General features: G+C 40.8%; 1 protein-coding gene across 1 annotated transcript in view; it reads right to left on the bottom strand.

The window, feature by feature from the left end:
- LOC124711630 overlaps window positions 1-20073 on the bottom strand; it is a 198965-nt gene that overhangs the window by 2865 nt on the left and 176027 nt on the right. The window contains exon 7 of the mRNA XM_047241812.1: window positions 19678-20019. Coding sequence (XP_047097768.1) covers window positions 19678-20019 — 342 coding nt within the window. The remainder of the gene's footprint in view (window positions 1-19677; window positions 20020-20073) is intronic.

Here is a 20073-nt window from a genome sequence, read left to right as displayed (position 1 = left end):
CACCTGCATGATACACCCCTATGCTAATCTTTTTAGGGGCAATCTAGAGGAAACCTTCCTAGCCTCCCAAAACCCTTACCAGATATCTTCATCATCTGGACTCGGGACCCAGGCAACCTATCCTCATTCCTTCATAACCTCAACATCTCTCCCATCTGCTTCACCTGGACTTCCTCTATCCAGCGGGCCACCATTCTGGACATTGACATACACCTTTCTGATTTCTCCAGCCACTCCTCTCCCACATTAAAACCACTAACCACCGACAGTACCTGCGTTTTGACAGCTGTCATTCATTCCACACCAGAACGCTCTTCCCATACAGCCTGGCCATTTGTACATGGTGTATCTACAATGATGAGAAAACACTAGGCCATCCCTTTGTACTTCCACTCACAACCTCTTGCCACAGGGATCATTTCCCTTTGAAAGACCACGATGTAAGACCTGCCCAGTCCACCAACCCACACTTTCTACTCGTCTTGCCACAGGCTTCTTGTAACTCATCAGAGGCGCGGTCACCTGTGAAAGTAGCAATGCCATGTAGCAACTCTGCTGCAATTGCTGCACAGCTTCCTACATGAGTATGACAACCAACCAGCCACCCATCAGAATGAATAGGCACCACCAATGCACAATGTGCTTGAATTCAATGGCTGCTTCACAACCAGGTTATCTGAGTTCTTCCCTTCACCACCTGCTTATATGAACTAGGCAAGTGGTAGTTAGGCTTGTAACATGTGCTTGGCTCCTGTAACCCTCAGTCTCCATTAACCAACTGTCCTCACACCCTCCATCTAACAGTTTCCCCTTCCACCATCCTATCACCCTCCCAGCCCATGTCTCCACACGGCCTACTTTGTGTGCCACTCTGCACAGGATCCAACACCCACGCATCATATGCATATCCAGTGCACCTGTCACCCCTCCCTCCTGCAATCCTAGCCAGCAAACCAACTTCTTCCCTCCGTGCTACTAGCTATCCAACCCCAAACTTTCTTCATGCCTCTCACCTCCCCCTTTCTCTAACCACTCTACCATCCCCACTCGGTAAAACCCCATCCCAGTCCACCTGCCAAACGGTAATCTTGACACTGTGCATCCAGCTGGCACTGTGTCAGGACATAGGTGCACTTGTGTGTGTGTGTGTGTGTGTGTGTGTGTGTGTGTGTGTGTGTGTGTGTGTGTGTGTGTGTGTACCCCACCTCAAGAACGGGTTCATTTTGAAAACTAGCAAGTTCTTTTTCTTTTTGTGTGTGCCTGTTGATGACTCAATGGCTCTGCTTTTTGGTGAGTGGTCTCCTTTGCTCCTAAAGCATTTACTTTTATTACTGTTGTTTTGCACATTTTGCCATGCTCATCATGCATAAATGTGTAATTATCACAGTTGATTGTTGGATGACAAGTAGTCTCTTCCAGTGACAGTGATTTGATTGCTTGACATATGTATGAGCAAAAAATGCCTTACAAGCCCTCCACACACAGTTATATAGCAGCCCACAATGAGATGCGCATGACTGAGCCATGTAGGGGGCTTAACAGTTCTTGGCCCTATGCCAGAAGTCGACAAAGTCTCTGGTTCAAGCCTTACATTTAGCTAAGAACCATGTAACCACAATCGGTTCTAAGGACAAACCCACAGGTTAAGAGTTTCTGCCAGACAATGGAATGGCCCAAGTATGATCTTGGAGCCCTGAGAACAGTTGTTTGTTCCATGTTCCACAGTCTGCTGCTGGTTGTATCCTTTGGTCTCAATGGCTACTGAGATAGCCTTTTCAACATGCAGAATGAGACACCAACAATACAACTGCACAAAGTGATTCTTGTTATTCCTTGCTGCCATTTCCCTGTTGGGAGCCATTATTCGCCATACAGTCGAACTGCTTACATTTATAGATCGCTACCCTTTTGCTCTCACTTCTCCCTAGCATGAGACACAGCAGAGGAGACAGTAGCCATGGGAGATGATAGTAACAGGTACATTTGTTATCGCTGGTACAGGACTCATGGAAGTTCCCTCAACCTATTCACACTGGCTCCCAGTCACACAACAGCAACCAGAGTGATTTTTAGCTGCTTATATGTGGCAGTGAAATCACTCAGGCATTGAAGCTGGTGTGATGTTATTAGAATATTAAACAAAGAACTTCACATTAACATTATTCTTTTTTCAGATTTTGTTATGCTAAATAGGTCACAAGTACCCATTAAGAACTGAAACTACAATGCTTAAGAAAATGGTTTCCATTATAACAAGAGAAAGTTTTACTTATATACTGAAGATATTTTGAACTTGTACATTTTGTTATGTTGAGGTTATGCTCACTTAAGAGACTTCATAATAAATCCAAAAATAGTGCAAATTTATGGCAAACACAAATAGTACACAGATGTTTAGAAGAAAACTAACTGGAACATAATATGGCAGTTATAATATGTGCAATGTAATGGCACAACAATTGTCTTTGTAAAGCTGGTAGGGGACACACAACATATTACAATGGATGAAAAGAAATAGAAGTAACTTCAATTATGCCCAGGGAAGTGTGTTGGGATTTTTGCCATCCATGTTATATACTAGTGGCAGACAATATTAACAGTAATCTCATACCTTTTGCAAGTGATGTAGTTAATTATAATCATAATCTCAAAAAAGCTGGACAAATATCCAGGCAGATCTTAATAAGTTTTCAAAATGACAACTTGCTTCAAATGCACAAAAACATAAAACTGCTCACTTCACAAAATAATGAAATGTAGTATACTGTGACTATAATAACAGTGAGTTACAATTTCAATCAGTCATTCATACAAATATCTGGATGAAACCCTCTGTAGGAATATGAAATGGAATGATCACATAGGCTCAGTTATAGGTAAGGTAGGTGGCAGACATAGGATCATTGGCTGGGTGCTGAGCAAATGCAGTCACTCTACAATGGAGACTACTTACAAATCACTTGTGTGGCCAGTTCTTAAATAATTGCTTTTATTTTTATTTATATTAAGTATGGTAAATCACATGTTGTACAGGCAGTGAACTAGTAATATAAGAGAAATCAGAAGATAGAATACAGTATTACTCTAAGGAATACATTTTAAATCTAAGAACTCATTCATTTTATAAAAAAAGTTTGATCTGCAAGGGATGTTTCCAGGTGAGAGCTGCAAAGCCTGGGTAGAAATTTTTGAATTTTTATGTGAGCAGCGAGTATTGACACATGGACATGGATGGGCAGTTGAATTAAAACACACACGTCGTCACTGTTGATAAATGTATCAGAAAACACACACATTGCAATATACAGAATAGCACTACCATCACACTACATTCTTCTACCATTGTGTTTTTTCGCACCCTACTCAAACTGCACCAAAGAAGTACAGACAGAGAAAAGAAGCATACACAAGAAACCCTTGCCTTCCGAATGCTCTGAAAATGGCACTGAGTTTGAGTGATGGTCACCACATTAAGTAAACCTAATTACAACACTTTCCCTTGGTGGGCATCATGAGAGAATAATTTACCAGTTTTACACTGCAAAAATACATTATTAAACATAAGAACACAGATGAGACAAAATTTAACAGGCTGGTAGCCCAACATGAAATAATACTTATTTTAATCCTAACGTGTCTCTGAATCCCTCAGTTTTAACACTGCTAAGACCTTTAGTTAAAATATCTGCAACATTGTCATCAGTTGAAACATACTTAAACTTCAGAAAACCAACCAGCACAGTCTGTCTGACTTTATGATGGCACACACTGAAATTTTTGATTGTTTCTGATACACTCTTTTTCTTAGTAATCTCAGTGGCACCTGTGTTAGCAGCATTGACCGGCAGGAGTAGTCTAACAAATTCAGAACACATGATTCCATGTAAAAAGTTACAAACCATTCCACCTCTTTACATGTCTCGAACATTGCAATGTATTCAGCTTCTACTCTGGAGTTGGTTACATGGATTCCCTTTTACTCTTCCAAGTGACAGCTGCTCAAGCTAACAAAATTGTATACCTCATTGTAGATTTACTAGCAGCTGGGTCATTTGCCCTGTCAGCATCACTGAATGCACTAGGATCAGAACAACTGGCACTGAAACATAAGATCAAATCTTTAGTTTGCTGCAGGTAACAAAACACCCTTTTTACTCTGGCCCAAAGAGAAACACGTGGTTTAGAGTTGAACAGACTCACCCTTCCTGCAGTAAATGCAATATCAGATTGAGTACATGTGGATACAGACAACAAACAACCCACTGTCTTTTAGTACAGTTTTTGCTCAAATGGCTTGTCATTCTCATCTTCACCAAAATAGTTGTCATTATGTGGTGTAGCTATGCCCTTGCAGTCATGCACTTTGAACTCTCACAACGTCAGCTGAAAGTAACTACTTTGGTTTAATTTCACTTGCCCTTGAGACTGCTCAACCTTAAGTTCTAAAATAAACAACATCTCATCCATTTCTTTAATGCTAATGTGAGATTTCATGATATTCTTGAATTTTTCAATCCTCTCTTCCTCACCTACTACAACATCATCCACATGAACCCCAATGATGAAATTATTAGGGAAAAATACACAAGAATCCTTTTCACTTTGTTCCTAACTAACTGTTTCGTCGCAGAGCAGAAAAAATCATTCCAATCCTAATCTGCTTGGTGAAGCCTGTAAATCTCTTATTCAATAAAGAGACTTTATTCCCCTCACTAAACAATTTTGATTGCTCCATGAAAACGGCACCACTTATGTGCCTATTACTATAACCAGTTTCTACATCAATGTGTGTGATTTTCCATTCCCTAAATACTGCAATTACTCTAGCCTTCAGAGGGAATAATGTCTCATCAGACATGACATCCCTTCTCAAAAGGATTTTTCTTTGTCCAAGATTCGGCAAGACAATGTCCTTTTGATGCTGCTTCTACTCCAAGATAAACATATTCTTCTACCCATTCCCCAAGTTTGTCAGATGTCAATTTGCTTGTCCAGGCTCTGCACCCAAACACTTTGGGCATTTTCAGGTCTTCTTTAATAAGTTATTTCTGCTTCCAGACTTCATATGGGATTTTTCCACCAAGGGATCTTGTTGGGCACCTCTTTCGCATGTAGTATGCCAACATCAAAGCTTCTCCCCGAAAGTTCTCAGGCAAACCACCTTGGAATGGTACACACATCACATTGGATATAAGTGATTCAGGTGCTCTGCTTTCCCATTGGATGGGGGAGAGTAAACTGTGCTTTTCCAGTGTAATATGCCCTCTTTCTTGAACAACTGTTGAAATTTGCTGTTGATGAACTCAAACCCTTCGTCTGATTGTAAACTTCGCAGTTTTCTCACTGTCTCACAATCTGCACACTCCTTAAACTCCACAAATGAGTCAAACACATCACTTTTCTGCTTTAGCACATTCATTACCGAATATCTTGAGTGATCATCCAGGTAAGTAGTATAGTATTGTGCTCTACCTAAGAAGGTCTGTCTAATATATCCCACATCGCAATGTACCAGTTCCAGAACATTTTCAGTGATAGTTTGGCTTTGTTTGAAAGGCTGTCTTTTCATTTTTCCTTGCACACACAAAACATTACTCTTTATACCTGGTGACTCCACATACTCTGGGTGAAGTTATTCTGTGTGCAAGTCTTTGGTGCCACAAAACTTCTGCATATATGGCTGTTGCTTCATGTTCCGCTGGTTGATGAGTTTTGTCATTGTGGGGCATCACTGTCTTGTTATTAACTTTTTACTATTCACAGTGCACTAAATAGATCACTGCTTGATGATCTTCCTGTCAATACTTCCTTCTCACCAATAGACACATTAACATCACTGTTTTTTAATCTAATGCACATTCCTTTCTTGTCCATTTCTTTAACAGGCAACAAGTTCCCATACAGTTTGTTCACCAGAAGCACGTCTGTTCCTTGGATTGAGTTATCCCCATATGACATTTCTGCTTTCATGACAACACTTCCCTTACCACTCACTTAAGTAACTTTCACATCAGCCAGTTTCATTTCTCCAGTTGCCCATCTCTAAGGCCTGTAGTATCTTCTGGTGACTAGTCATATGATGTGATGCTCCTGAATCCAGAAACCACACTTTTCCATCAGCACCTCCTCCACTTCTGGCCAGTATCACAGTATCATTTCATCATCTTCCTCTGCACTTCCATCTTCGCTGTTTGGATAATTCTTAGCACTGTTGAGTGTACACCCACTTGCCCTGTATGCTGAGTTCTTGGGAGCATTCTGTATGCTTGGTGCACCCACTCCTTGTTTTCTGTGGGAATGCGGGCACTCCTTGGCAATGTGATCTGCTTCACCACAGGAGAAACATAGTTTGTTTCTGCTGGTTGTGTTCTTTTCATCTTCTTGGTTTTAAAGTGGCTCCACCCAAACTTGTGTTGTTTATGCCATTCACCTTGTGCTGCATATGCTTTGGCTTCTTCTCAGCTCTCAGTGGACTTCAAACCTGGTTCCAGGTGTTTCTCTTTTAATTCTTATCAGTTGATAACAAGGTCTGTGGTCAATCTGTCCTCGTCTCTTTCTAAACTTCTAGTGATACCTTCATACTTCTCTAGAGCCAGTCCTAGGAGCATGAAGCCTGCAACTCTTTTGTCATCAAAGGTAAGGCCCCCATGCTTCACTCATCTACTGACAGCCAGTATCTTCGTTACCTGGTCATCCATAGCCATATCATCATCTTCCTTGATATTCACTAACCCACTTCACAAGTTTTGATTGCCAATCGTCTCTAGGTAGCAATCTGCAACCAACATTAAAATAATGGACAAGGCCCTCTTATTTTTCTCCATGTCCCACTGATCATAACATGTTCCAAATCCTGGTTCTATGGCATCCCATTCCTCACAATGTTGTATCAGTGAATGAACACAGACCATGTAAAATAGTTATTGCTGCACAGGTGATCAATCTTGACAGTTGGTTCCGTCATTCTGAATTGTTTCCTTTGCCACTGGATAAGGTAGAATATCAGATACGTTGTCTTCATCCTTATCTTGCACCTCGTGTTCTTTTTTCCTTGAACTCAAACACGCTCACCACACCCATGTACTGGGTGCATAACCTGTTATAATTTTTATGTGAGAAGTGAGTATTGACACACAGAAGTGGGTGGGTAATTGAATTAAAGTACATACATTGTCACTGTTGAAGAATGTATTACAGAAACACATTCACTGCAACATACAGAATGGCACTACCATCACACTACATTCTTTTCACATACCCAGACTGCACCAAAAAAGCATGTATTGAGAAGCATACACTAGAAACCCTTGACTTCTGGGTGCTCTGGAAATGGTGCCGAATTCAAATAATGGGTCACCACATTAAGTAAACCTAATTACAACAATTTTTCACCTGTCTTGTTGCATGGTTGAGAATGTTGTAATCTGCCTGAAAGAATTCACTATTGTTGGCTACAAACATTATCGATCAGTATATTATATTAGAAAAAATCGTTATTTGTGGCATCAGCCGTGCAATTTTGTTTATTCTCTGCTGGTTTCGGTGCTGGCTACCATCTACACAGGAGATACTGCACGGCAAGAAACAGGATACTAAAAGTACATGATTTCCTACAATCTTACAACATGGAAGTAGTTTCCTTCAGTTTAGAAATCGAGTTGAACTCACAAGGGCTTAAGTCAGTAGGTACAGAAAGTGTCACCACTTCTTTCTCTATGCTGTTCATTTTTGGAACAAAGCCTATGACCAGCTTAGAGACAGAAGTGATGACACTTCCTGCAGGACCTGACCATCATTTTGCAGGACAATGCTCAAGCACATACAGTGCAAGCTATTACTGATTTGTTTGACTGATGGGACTGCTAAGTGCTATACCACCTACGGCACTCCCCTGACTTAAGCCCTCATGAGTTCAACTCGATTTCTAAACTGAAGGAAACACTTCACTGCATTTGCTTCAGAACTGCTATAAATTTGTTGAGCAATAGACCGCACCACTTGAACTGTCAACACAACTGGCACTGCTAAGAGTATCCTACGACTTCCACATTGCTGGCAACAGGTTGTACACAATGCTGGTGACTACTTTGAAGGTCAGTAAAACTTTGAAACACGTGTCTATTTTGTACGAGCTGTAAAAAAATAGTTGCCACTATTAAAGTTCCAACCTTCATAGAAACAAAAATCTTCCATAGTCAAACCATAGTAATTCTGTAATTAATCTTATACTAGTGAATATCTTCTTAAGCAGCTGTAAAAATTAGTCCCTACACAAATATTAAAAACTCTTTTCTATGGGATGATTTACCAATACTTCAATTATATTAATGAATTATAGAGGTAGGTGGAATAATACAATTATAAAATGGTACTGATGAACAGCTTTAGTCTGTTCTCCAAAGTAACATCCAAAAAGAGTAAAGGACATAAAGTAACAACAACTGATTTTCCAACAGTGTTTCTTGAAACAGATGTGGGTCCCAAAATGAATATTTTATCTGTACAAAAGAAAAAATTCTTCAGAGTGTCATTAGAAAGTCAGAAACTGTGTAATATCCACAAATTATTAAAAATACCCAGAAAAAAGTAAAGAAAATTTGAAGTGTCGTTAGGCCTGAAAGAAACAAATGTGGTACAGGAATTAATTTTCAAATTCCTATTGACAGAAACTGTGACACAGAAGATATTAGACTGATCAGTTGGGTCTGATTCAAGAGACTGAGAAGGTCCAAAGAAGAGCAGAAAGATTTGTGACTGGTACATTTAGCTATCGCGAGAGCGTTACAAATCTCATAGAAGGTCTGAAGTGGGACACACTTGCAGATAGATGGTGCAATAAGCGAAAGGGGTTGCTCACTAAATTCTGAAATCCGATCTTCGCCGAGGATGTAGAGCATGTATTATTACCACCGACTTTCAAAGAATTTGCAAGAGAGATGACAAAAATCGTAAGGTAACTGAAAAGCAATAACACTTCTGGGTATGATGGTACTCCATTCAAAGTACTAAATGTAAAAATTGTTCAGACTTGGTAGCATCACACTTGAATTGTGTTGGTAAACTGTAAATGAGTCAAGGTATATTTCCCGGAAGACTGAAGTATGTAGCAGTAACACTCATTCATGATAGTGTAAATAAGCAAGTGACCTTAAATCATAGACGTCCTTCTCGTGTACTCAAAAATTTTTGAAAAACAAAGTTACAGCTGAATACTGAACCATCTTCCTTAGAATAACCTTTTAACAGCAATATTTTCTGATATCTTGCTAAGTCCTTGGATTGCATAATCACAAAATTCTACTAAAAAGACTAAAATGATACAGAATTAAAAGTAAAGATTAATGGGCACACTGACTGAGGCTCCATGAGTGAAGTTCCTAGGCATCCATATGGATAATAAATTTGAGTTGGTACCAGCACATATATAATCAAACCAAAAAACTGTTCTTTCGATTTGCACTTAAAAACCTCTTTCAATGAGTCAACCTACAGATGAAATGGTTACCAAGCTTTACTAGATACTGCCTTATGGTTTAACACAGATATGGCAAAGAAGTATTATATTCTACGGAGAGCATCAGTAAAAATATTGTGTACAGGTGATAACCAGTAGGGGGCTCTTTAGGATCCTTAAGATTCTTACACTTCTCATGCCAGAACATATATTCCTTATTGATGTTTGTGGTTTTTACAAAGATAAATTTAAAATGAACTGTGCAATTCACAACTACAACACTAAAAGCACAATAATTTACATAAAGATTATAAATCACGATTTAGTGTTTAGAATGGAATTTTATAGATTAGTATTGGTAAAATTGAAAATCTACAAATATTCAATAGCAACTCCTTCTTCAATTTGTCAGAGTCTTTGCACTCAGAGATGTAAATTCCAATTCCACACAAGTTTAATATTTTTATTAAACAGACCTTTACTTTAACTGTATATAGATTGACAGAGCTGGGTAAAGTTGAATAAATGCTTTGTTTATGGTACTTGATAAAGCTAAGTAACATTGGAGAAGGATAAAAGGCTTTTTTCAAAGGAACAAATTCCTATGTTTATTAGTGTAAGTGTATTAGCACTGATAATAATTTGTAACTGATATACTTTATAAAGGTAATGTGAAGTGGTGCTTCTGGCTGTTAATTTATTACTTGACTCATTCCACATCCTTGAAGGTTTTCCTTCATTATGGGATTTAAAGAACATGACGTGCGAAAGAACAAATGGATAAATACATATGGCTTATGGATCTGAGTGTAACATTCTTGCTCTGAAGACTGCTACAGAAACTACTTAACAATGTATTAAATGTTTTCATTGACATTCATTTAATGTAAATTAAACAAATAAATGTAGTGAACTAGATGATTACAGCACTAGCCTCAAATATAAATACCGGTACTTGGAGAAAGGAATGAAATTAAACTGATAGATCAAATCACATATATTAATGACTTGCTTGAGCACAATGAACTGCCAAATCCTTTAAGAATATACAGAGTCCGCCAGAAAAATGTATACACTCTTTGTCAGGCTCTATCGAGATATCAATATTGTCGTTCAATTTGAGTTAAGAGTGTGAGGTAGTATGGTCTTTGTCTCAGTTAGTACTTTCATCTTAGTATTGAGAAAACAAGATGGCTGGAACATGCTTGACATTTGAGTGATGAAAATGTATTGTGAAGTGGTTTTTCAAGTTTGATAATGCTGTTGAAGTGCAATGTCAATGGAAGCAAGAGTCTGAAACAGAACTGCCAACCCACCTAACAATTAAATGAATTTCATAGAATGATTTGTGATATTCACAAAGGAAGATCAGGAAGACAGCATACAACTACAAGTCCTGCTTCATTGGCTCTCGTGTTGGAAACATTTGTTAATTTTCCACAGAAGTCTGCTATGCAATGTGCACATGAAGTGGGGATTAACAGAACAGGTTTACAAAAAATTCTGAAAGCTGCAAAATGGAAAGTTTACATTCCACAATTACTGCACATGATTAATGATGTTGATCCTGATCACCGAATGTAATTTTGCAAATGGTTTCAGCAAATGGTACTGATGACAAACAATTTGTGACAAAGGTAGTGTGGAGTGATGAGGCACGCTTTAAACTTAATGGAACCATGAATTGGCACAACAGAGTGTACTGGGCACCGGAAAATCCACATATTTTTGTGGATAAAGCAGTCAGTCTACCAGGGGTTCATGTGTGGTGTGGACTATCATCTAGGGGCCTAGTAGGACCCTTTTTCTTTGATGCTACTGTCACTGGAGAAGTGCACCTGGAAATGATATGCACATCAATTTTGCCAGGTATAGGTGTGCTTTATGGAGCTGATAAAGAAGGACAGGGTGCCACCACACTAACACCTAGCCGTACGAGCTTTCCTGGATGACCATTTTCCAGGGCACTGGATTGAACGAAGAGGGCCCATTGAGTTCCGTCCACAGTTGCCAGATCTAACACCTATGGACATTTACTTGTGAGGAACTGTGAAAGATAATGTCTATCAATGTAAACCTCACACACTGGAGGAACTTCACCAAGAGATTACAGCAACATGTGCAGCAATCTCCACTGTAACACTGACGTAGTTGCGATGATCGCTCATCATTCTATTATGTGTATAACTGCCAACAGTGAACATTTTGAACATTTAAAGTAACCTTGTGCTAAACTGAAGGTTGTACAACATGTGTGATCAATTATTAAATGTAAAATAAACACATAAGTAATACTTTTTGTTCCTTAAAGTGTGTATACCATTTTTCTGGCAGATTCTGTATAATGGGAAGAGTCTGAAAGGCAAACTACAATCCTATTTATATAGAAAATGATTTTATTCATGTAAAGAATTTTAGATGGCATATCCAGAACCTCATCGATTTAACACTGGGCACTGCTTATGTTATACATCAGAAACACCAAAAAGAAACATTCTCGGAATAGCAATAGATTCTGGAAATATGTCCCAGTCTTCCTTATTCATGTTGGCAGGATATTTGGCTATTTATATTGCCTGTATAATCTTCCTCCTCAAGGTAAATGGCTTTTACACCATTACAAACTTCTTGAGATGATTTCTGTTTGCTGCAATTATCCTAGTGTTCCACCACTTGATGTTATATCTAATAAATGTTTCTTTCATGTTCAGATATCCATATGCTAATTGGTTGCCTTATCTCACCTAAATATGCTAGTTCACACTCACAGTTGATTTTGCAGACTTCAGCAGCATGTAGCTTGTCAACTGCATCTTCTGTTAAGCCAAGTACATCTTTTATTTTGTTACTGCTTCAGAAAAGTGACCGATACCACCTTGGTGGAGAGTTTTTCCCAGACATTCAGTGACCCCTTATATGTATGTTAAGAGGGCAGTGTTTTGTACGACCTTCTGCTCTTTTCTATTGCCTTCATACTTTGTTGCCATGGTTTTGCCTGTCATCTTCATACCATAGCCACCATAAAAGATATACTTCACTTAACAAAAGATACAATTGACAGGCCACATACTGCTGCAGTCTACGAAATCACATCATGGACATCTTAGAGGCATGTGTGGCACCCGATGTTCTCCAAGTATGTAGGCAAGACAGGATGAACAATTAGCACATGGATTTCTGAACATGAAAGATACATTCGTCTAAGACAGCATAACAAGTCAGTGGTGGCAGAACACCAGAGTGATTGCAGCAAACAGATAATATCTCGAGAAGCCCCTGCATTCACAAAACAGCACTTGCCTTGAGGATAAAATTATAGAGGTGATATAAATAGCTAAATGATCCACCAACATGAATAGAGGAGATAGGTATAGATTTCCAGCGACTCGCTGCCAGCAGTCATAGTGCTATGGGATGACAGCCAGCACTCGCTGTGTTATGGGGCAACAACTCTTGCATGGGAGACCACAGCCATCTTGGGTATATAGAGTACAGGCACACTTCAGCCGCTACTAGGCAGCCAGTAAACAGTGCTCTCATTTCTCATTTGCCTATTTTCGCCAGTGGCAAGAAATACATAAAACACCATGGACACCTATTTCCACCAATAACAAGAAATAAAACTAACAGCAATAAAGGACATTTAACACCATTCCTCATCATCCTCAGTATCCTATCAGATTATAAAAACAGCTTTGTCCACTAGTATATAAGAACTAAAGTTTTTCTCATTCAGTAGTAAGGTATACACCCTGAGGAAAGCCATTTGCAACAGTGGTCCAAACATCAGAGGACTTGACATATTGACAATGCGTTCACACACCCTGAAGATCTTTATTGCATGTATTGAATTATTTTTCAGAATCATGGTATGTATAAATTGTATTTACTCTATCAAACCCTGTCATATATCATCTGTGAAAACTATGTGCTAAATCACAATTTATAATGTATTAATGAATGCAAAAGATTCCTTAAATGAGACTGCACCCATAATAATTTTTTGCAAATAATTTTGTCTAGATCACTTAATGTGTATTTGTTTAGTATTACACATTTCAGACCCCTTAATTAAGATCAAAGTTCTCAGCATTGTGTTACTTTGAACATAATTATGGGTTCTGATGATAGCAGTAGTTAAAACATGTCATAATAAATAAAAATTCATTAAGCAATCTAGATGATATTATTCACAAAAAGATGTATGTTATTTTGTATTATACCTCATCAGGTGTAGGTGGAATAAGTTGATAGGCAATGCTATATCTGCATACAAAATTTCATAAAAAAACATTTTATGTCACTTGCATGTCTGTGATGTGTGTTGGCCCAGATTTGAGGAAAGTTAGGAATGTAAGTTACTGCAAATTAAAAACAAACAATAACTCAAAAAGGAGAGTGTGTTCAAAAGTGCAACATTTCCTATTACACCTTAATAATCTAATGTACTTAAAAGGATACGGCGGCACTGCTGAGGTCATGAAAAATATTTGGAAAGTTCCTGTTATTATTACCTGCATGTTTTAACTGGTCCCAGTCATGTTCAATCATGTTCATATCAGCAGATACCACAGGCCATTCCATCTGGTTAGTTCCTGCATCCTGAAGGAACATATTCATAACATGGGAACATTGTGATAGTGTATTTTTTGCCTTGAAAGATGAACTAGTCACCAAAACAATGACTGTAAGGCTAGACTAGGGTGGAGGAGCCTACCCCTATAATGCACAGCCCAAAACACCACTGATCGTGTTGAGAGGTGTAAGACATCCACACATGATAAGAGCCCAAAACATGACTTCCTGTTGCCCTGCTGATGCAATGGGACTGCCTGCCTGAGACTTGTTCTGTTGGTTAGCTGCCACTTATGTGAAAAGATTGTCAAGTTCCAGGTAAATCCTGCATTTGTCAGAGAAGAGAGTCCAATGCCACTGATCCATGTTCCATTACAGATGTTTTCTTGCTTACCTTCTTCAGTCATCACGGTGTGGGAATGTTTGGATGGTTGGGTATTTTCTGTGTCAACACAGCATGCAGTTCTACTATCTTATCCTCATATTATTTATGAGCCACAAGTTGAAGTAACAGTCATCAGCTAATATTATAAAGGGAAAGTGGACTAATGAGGTCAAGGTGTAAGTGACAAAACTGACCTTTCAAGATCTCAAAATATCGCAGAGAAGTTTGGGCATGTGGACCAATTTTGCTGCATTGCAGTGCAAACATGCATGATCCCAAGTGGGAGAGTCACTTTTAAATCCCCAACAAAGTGTTTGATCATAAGGTGCATGGTAGTCCAGGCGCTAGGGCTACCAGATCATGTATGCCAGTGGGAACCACATGTCAAGGTATACCCATAGATGTGTCACGCGTAACTGGCAATGAAGAACAGGGAATGTTCCACAATCAAAGAGGAAGAGGAATCATGTAACAAGTTCTGGATGTCAGGGTCTTGCAGTTGTAGGCGAGCTAGTTCTTTAAGTCAAGTGGGGGAGGAAATAGAATGCACACGTGACATATAATCACCCCTGATGTTGTCAGTTCCTTTAATGTGGTGGATGTCTGTCGTGTATTGGCAGATAAGGTCCATGTGCTGGGAACGGCATGGTGGGAGGTTAATAGAGTGCAATGTAATAGAGCCCTTCTGGAAGTGGTCAGTGATTGATGAAAACTATGACCTCTCACCCTTCTATGTCCTCACGAAAGTAACAGATGGCCTCATAGGTCCCTAATATTCTCTATCAAAGGCCAACCATTTGCAATGTGATGTGTAAATGTTTTTGGAAAAGAGGCATAGTGGCTGTGAGGTGTCACCAACACGCAACAGCACCAATCTACATCTACATCTACATCCATACTCTGCAAGCCACCTGACGGTGTGTGGCGGAGGGTACCTTGAGTACCTCTATCGGTTCTCCCTTCTATTCCAGTCTCGTATTGTTCGTGGAAAGAAGGATTGTTGGTATGCCTCTGTGTGGGCTCTAATCTCTCTGATTTTATCCTCATGGTCTCTTCGCGGGATATACGTAGGAGGGAGCAATATACTGCTTGACTCTTCGGTGAATGTATGTTCTCGAAATTTTGACAAAAGCCCGTACCGAGCTACTGAGCGTCTCTCCCGCAGAGTCTTCCACTGGAGTTTATCTATCATCTCCGTAACGCTTTCGCGATTACTAAATGATCCTGTAACGAAGCGCGCTGCTCTCCGTTGGATCTTCTCTATATCTTCTATCAACCGTATCTGGTACGGATCCCACACTGCTGAGCAGTATTCAAGCAGTGGGCGAACAAGCGTACTGTAACCTACTTCCTTTGTTTTCGGATTGCATTTCCTTAGGATTCTTCCAATGAATCTCAGTCTGGCATCTGCTTTACCGACGATCAACATTATATGATCATTCCATTTTAAATCACTCCTAATGCGTACTCCCAGATAATTTATGGTATTAACTGCTTCCAGTTGCTGGCCTGCTATTTTGTAGCTAAATGATAAAGGATCTATCTTTCTGTGTATTCGCAGCACATTACACTTGTCTACATTGAGATTCCCTGCACCATGCGTCAATTCGCTGCAGATCCTCCTGCATTTCAGTACAATTTTCCATTGTTACAACCTCTCGATACACCACAGCATCATCTGCAAAAAGCCTCAGTGAACTTCCGATGTCATCCACAAGGTCATTTATGTACACTCCTGGAAATTGAAATAAGAACACCGTGAATTCATTGTCCCAGGAAGGGGAAACTTTATTGACACATTCCTGGGGTCAGATACATCACATGATCACACTGACAGAACCACAGGCACATAGACATAGGCAACAGAGCATGCACAATGTCGGCACTAGTACAGTGTATATCCACCTTTCGCAGCAATGCAGGCTGCTATTCCCCCATGGAGACGATCGTAGAGATGCTGGATGTAGTCCTGTGGAACGGCTTGCCATGCCATTTCCACCTGGCGCCTCAGTTGGACCAGCGTTCGTGCTGGACGTGCAGACCGCGTGAGACGACGCTTCATCCGGTCCCAAACATGCTCAATGGGGGACAGATCCGGAGATCTTGCTGGCCAGGGTAGTTGACTTACACCTTCTAGAGCACGTTGGGTGGCACGGGATACATGCGGACGTGCATTGTCCTGTTGGAACAGCAAGTTCCCTTGCCGGTCTAGGAATGGTAGAACGATGGGTTCGATGACGGTTTGGATGTACCGTGCACTATTCAGTGTCCCCTCGACGATCACCAGTGGTGTACGGCCAGTATAGGAGATCGCTCCCCACACCATGATGCCGGGTGTTGGCCCTGTGTGCCTCGGTCGTATGCAGTCCTGATTGTGGCGCTCACTTGCACGGCGCCAAACACGCATACGACCATCATTGGCACCAAGGCAGAAGCGACTCTCATCGCTGAAGACGACACGTCTCCATTCGTCCCTCCATTTACGCCTGTCGCGACACCACTGGAGGCGGGCTGCACGATGTTGGGGCGTGAGCGTAAGACGGCCTAACGGTGTGCGGGACCGTAGCCCAGCTTCATGGAGACGGTTGCGAATGGTCCTCGCCGATACCCCAGGAGCAACAGTGTCCCTAATTTGCTGGGAAGTGGCGGTGCGGTCCCCTACGGCACTGCGTAGGATCCTACGGTCTTGGCGTGCATCCGTGCGTCGCTGCGGTCCGGTCCCAGGTCGACGGGCACGTGCACCTTCCGCCGACCACTGGCGACAACATCGATGTACTGTGGAGACCTCACGCCCCACGTGTTGAGCAATTCGGCGGTACGTCCACCCGGCCTCCCGCATGCCCACTATACGCCCTCGCTCAAAGTCCGTCAACTGCACATACGGTTCACGTCCACGCTGTCGCGGCATGCTACCAGTGTTAAAGACTGCGATGGAGCTCCGTATGCCACGGCAAACTGGCTGACACTGACGGCGGCGGTGCACAAATGCTGCGCAGCTAGCGCCATTCGACGGCCAACACCGCGGTTCCTGGTGTGTCCGCTGTGCCGTGCGTGTGATCATTGCTTGTACAGTCCTCTCGCAGTGTCCGGAGCAAGTATGGTGGGTCTGACACACCGGTGTCAATGTGTTCTTTTTTCCATTTCCAGGAGTGTATATTGTGAATAGCAACGGTCCTATGACACTTCCCTGCGGCACACCTGAAATCACTTACATCTGTAGTTATGGAGTTGCAAGCATTGGCAACTGGATGTGCAGGAGTGATGTCATTGGTAAAAGCTGTCTTGAGGACATTGAACACATGTCATGCCTTCAGATCATTGTACCTTGCATGCACAGGAATTGTTTCTTCCCAACAGAGCATTTGTCATGAGTGCCTGAAAAGAGGCAGTGTGAGAAATATGATGCTGGAAATTGTTCACTATGCCAGGAAACCATCTGAGGTTGGATAAGTTTCATGTCAATGCAGTGCATTAATAAAAGTTACATGCTTGAATGTTGGACAGACTCCTTCGGAAGTGGCAGTGTGGCCAACAAAGGTAACACTACAATACTCAAGTTGTGACTTATTCATGGTTGATCTCTATGCCTTTGTCTGAACACCTGAGCTAAGTGCCACTCATGCTCTTTGGTAGAGGCAGAGAAGATGAGGGTATCACCTAGGTAAGGTAAGCTAAGGAAAACAGTACAGAGTCAATAAACTGTTAATTTGTTTGGACAATGTTTTCAGACCATAAGGCATACAGCAAACAGGTTGAATGGTGTGATGATGGCTATTTTTGGAATATCATCCTTGTGTATCTGTATCTGGTGGTAAGCTTTCTGACAGTATGTTCATTGAACTCGCATTAGTCTCCACACAATTTAAAGGTCCCATCTTTCTTAGGAACCAAGAAAATACATGACAAACAACTGCTACCAAGATTGGCGCACAATACCTGTGTTTAAGAGTTCCTGCTTGGCAGCCTTTGCATGGTGAATTGTTGTAGCTGTAAGATGCGTAGCTTTTTAATGGATGGGAGGACGACCTATGGGAGGTACCTTTAGACATTGTGCCAATCAGGTCTTTGTAGCACTTGGGAGTGAGGACACATAGTTACATGAAGTGAGAGGGAAAATCTTCACATGAAACATTGGTAGTTTGTGAGTCACTGACCTGAAGTGTCTGCAGCAAAGGAGGCAATGAGGGCACGGCAAATGTGCAATGAGAACCCTTAACAGGGGATGGCCATGCACCAGTGAGGTCGTCGACCATGCACAGAGCATGTGCCATGTTGCCTGACACATTGTCAATCAGCTGATAGAGAATGTTGTCATTGAAACGAAGGGCATCAATGTCTTGGCACTAAGTCATGAGTTGACAAAGTTAGCTGTCAGGTGGGAACACTCAGAGGTAGTGTGAACAAGGGGGGGGTCACACTGAACTATGGATAGAGGGGAATCAGCAAAGGAGCCGGGAATCTGGATGCCCAAAGCGTAGTGGAGTAAGGCAGCAGAATGCAGGTTGGGGAGAGACGGAAATGTTTAAGAAGGATAGAGCCCTCCAAATCGGCCACATGTAAAATGCCAAGTCAACTGAAGGTCTGGCATAAGCTGAAGCCAAATATCTTTCAAGTACATAGTTTTAAAATCCTCTTACTGTTTTTGTGAACGCAGACAAAATAATAATTGTGCTGTTCACAAGAACAAACAATAAAACATTTTTATTCATGATTCTCTTGTGTTTTTTGGACTTATTATATGAGGTTTTGATTTGTGTGTACTAAAATAGACTCATGGTTTTGTAATGCACTTAATTTTCACTTTTAAATGGTAAAATCATGTACCTACATAATTGCTGTGCTCTTCAAAGTTAGGTAAATGCTACCCTGAATTATGCAAGTTCAAAGCCAAGTAACGAGAGGGGAGAGAACAGTACTCAAATGTAAAGAAGAGTCAACAAAATTAGAGTGCTTGTGTGATTCCTTCCCCAGTGTCACCAGACTTCAGACCAGTTGAGTGTATCTTCAGTGCAGCTGACTATACCTAGGACTCAGTTCCACCCTTTTCTCTTTGGGTTGTTGTCAATAATTGAGGGTCATGGATCAAGATGATTTTCTAATGGGTTTGGTATCTCACGGAGTTCATGTAACAATGTGCTGCTACTAACATCAGCATGTAATAGATACGCTACAGACAACAAAGGAGGTGTGTCTTAATTAGTTGCTTGTGAATGTATTTTATTAATTATATTAAATGCCTGATATAAATTAATAAGCTTCTTACCATTTGTGCAATGGCAGCAGAGCTGTCCTTTTTGTCTGCTTGTTTACAACATGCACAAGGCGGCTCTGGTTTAGGTACTACTGGACATGTTGACTGAACAGGTCCTTTAGGAATTGTAGCAGATCCCCCACAGCAGCAAGGTATATTTGGTGGTCCAGAGCATTGACAAGGTGGACAACAGAGGCAAGGAGGCTTCTGTGGAAGTGGGCAGTTACATACAGGCTTTGGTTTTGGTGGACAACAGCTGGGAGGTACTGGTTTTGATCCACAACATACTGGAGGAGCTGTTGATTTATCACAGCGACAAAGAGGTTTTGGTTTATTGCAGACACTGCATCTTGTCTGAAAAGTAGTAAAAACAGAAAGAATGAAATAAAAAATGTCAGTTTCATTTAA

This window comes from Schistocerca piceifrons, chromosome 1 (genome assembly GCF_021461385.2).
Source record: "Schistocerca piceifrons isolate TAMUIC-IGC-003096 chromosome 1, iqSchPice1.1, whole genome shotgun sequence".
In the NCBI taxonomy this organism is placed as follows: domain Eukaryota; kingdom Metazoa; phylum Arthropoda; class Insecta; order Orthoptera; family Acrididae; genus Schistocerca; species Schistocerca piceifrons.
This window is presented reverse-complemented; position numbering and strand designations above follow the sequence as displayed.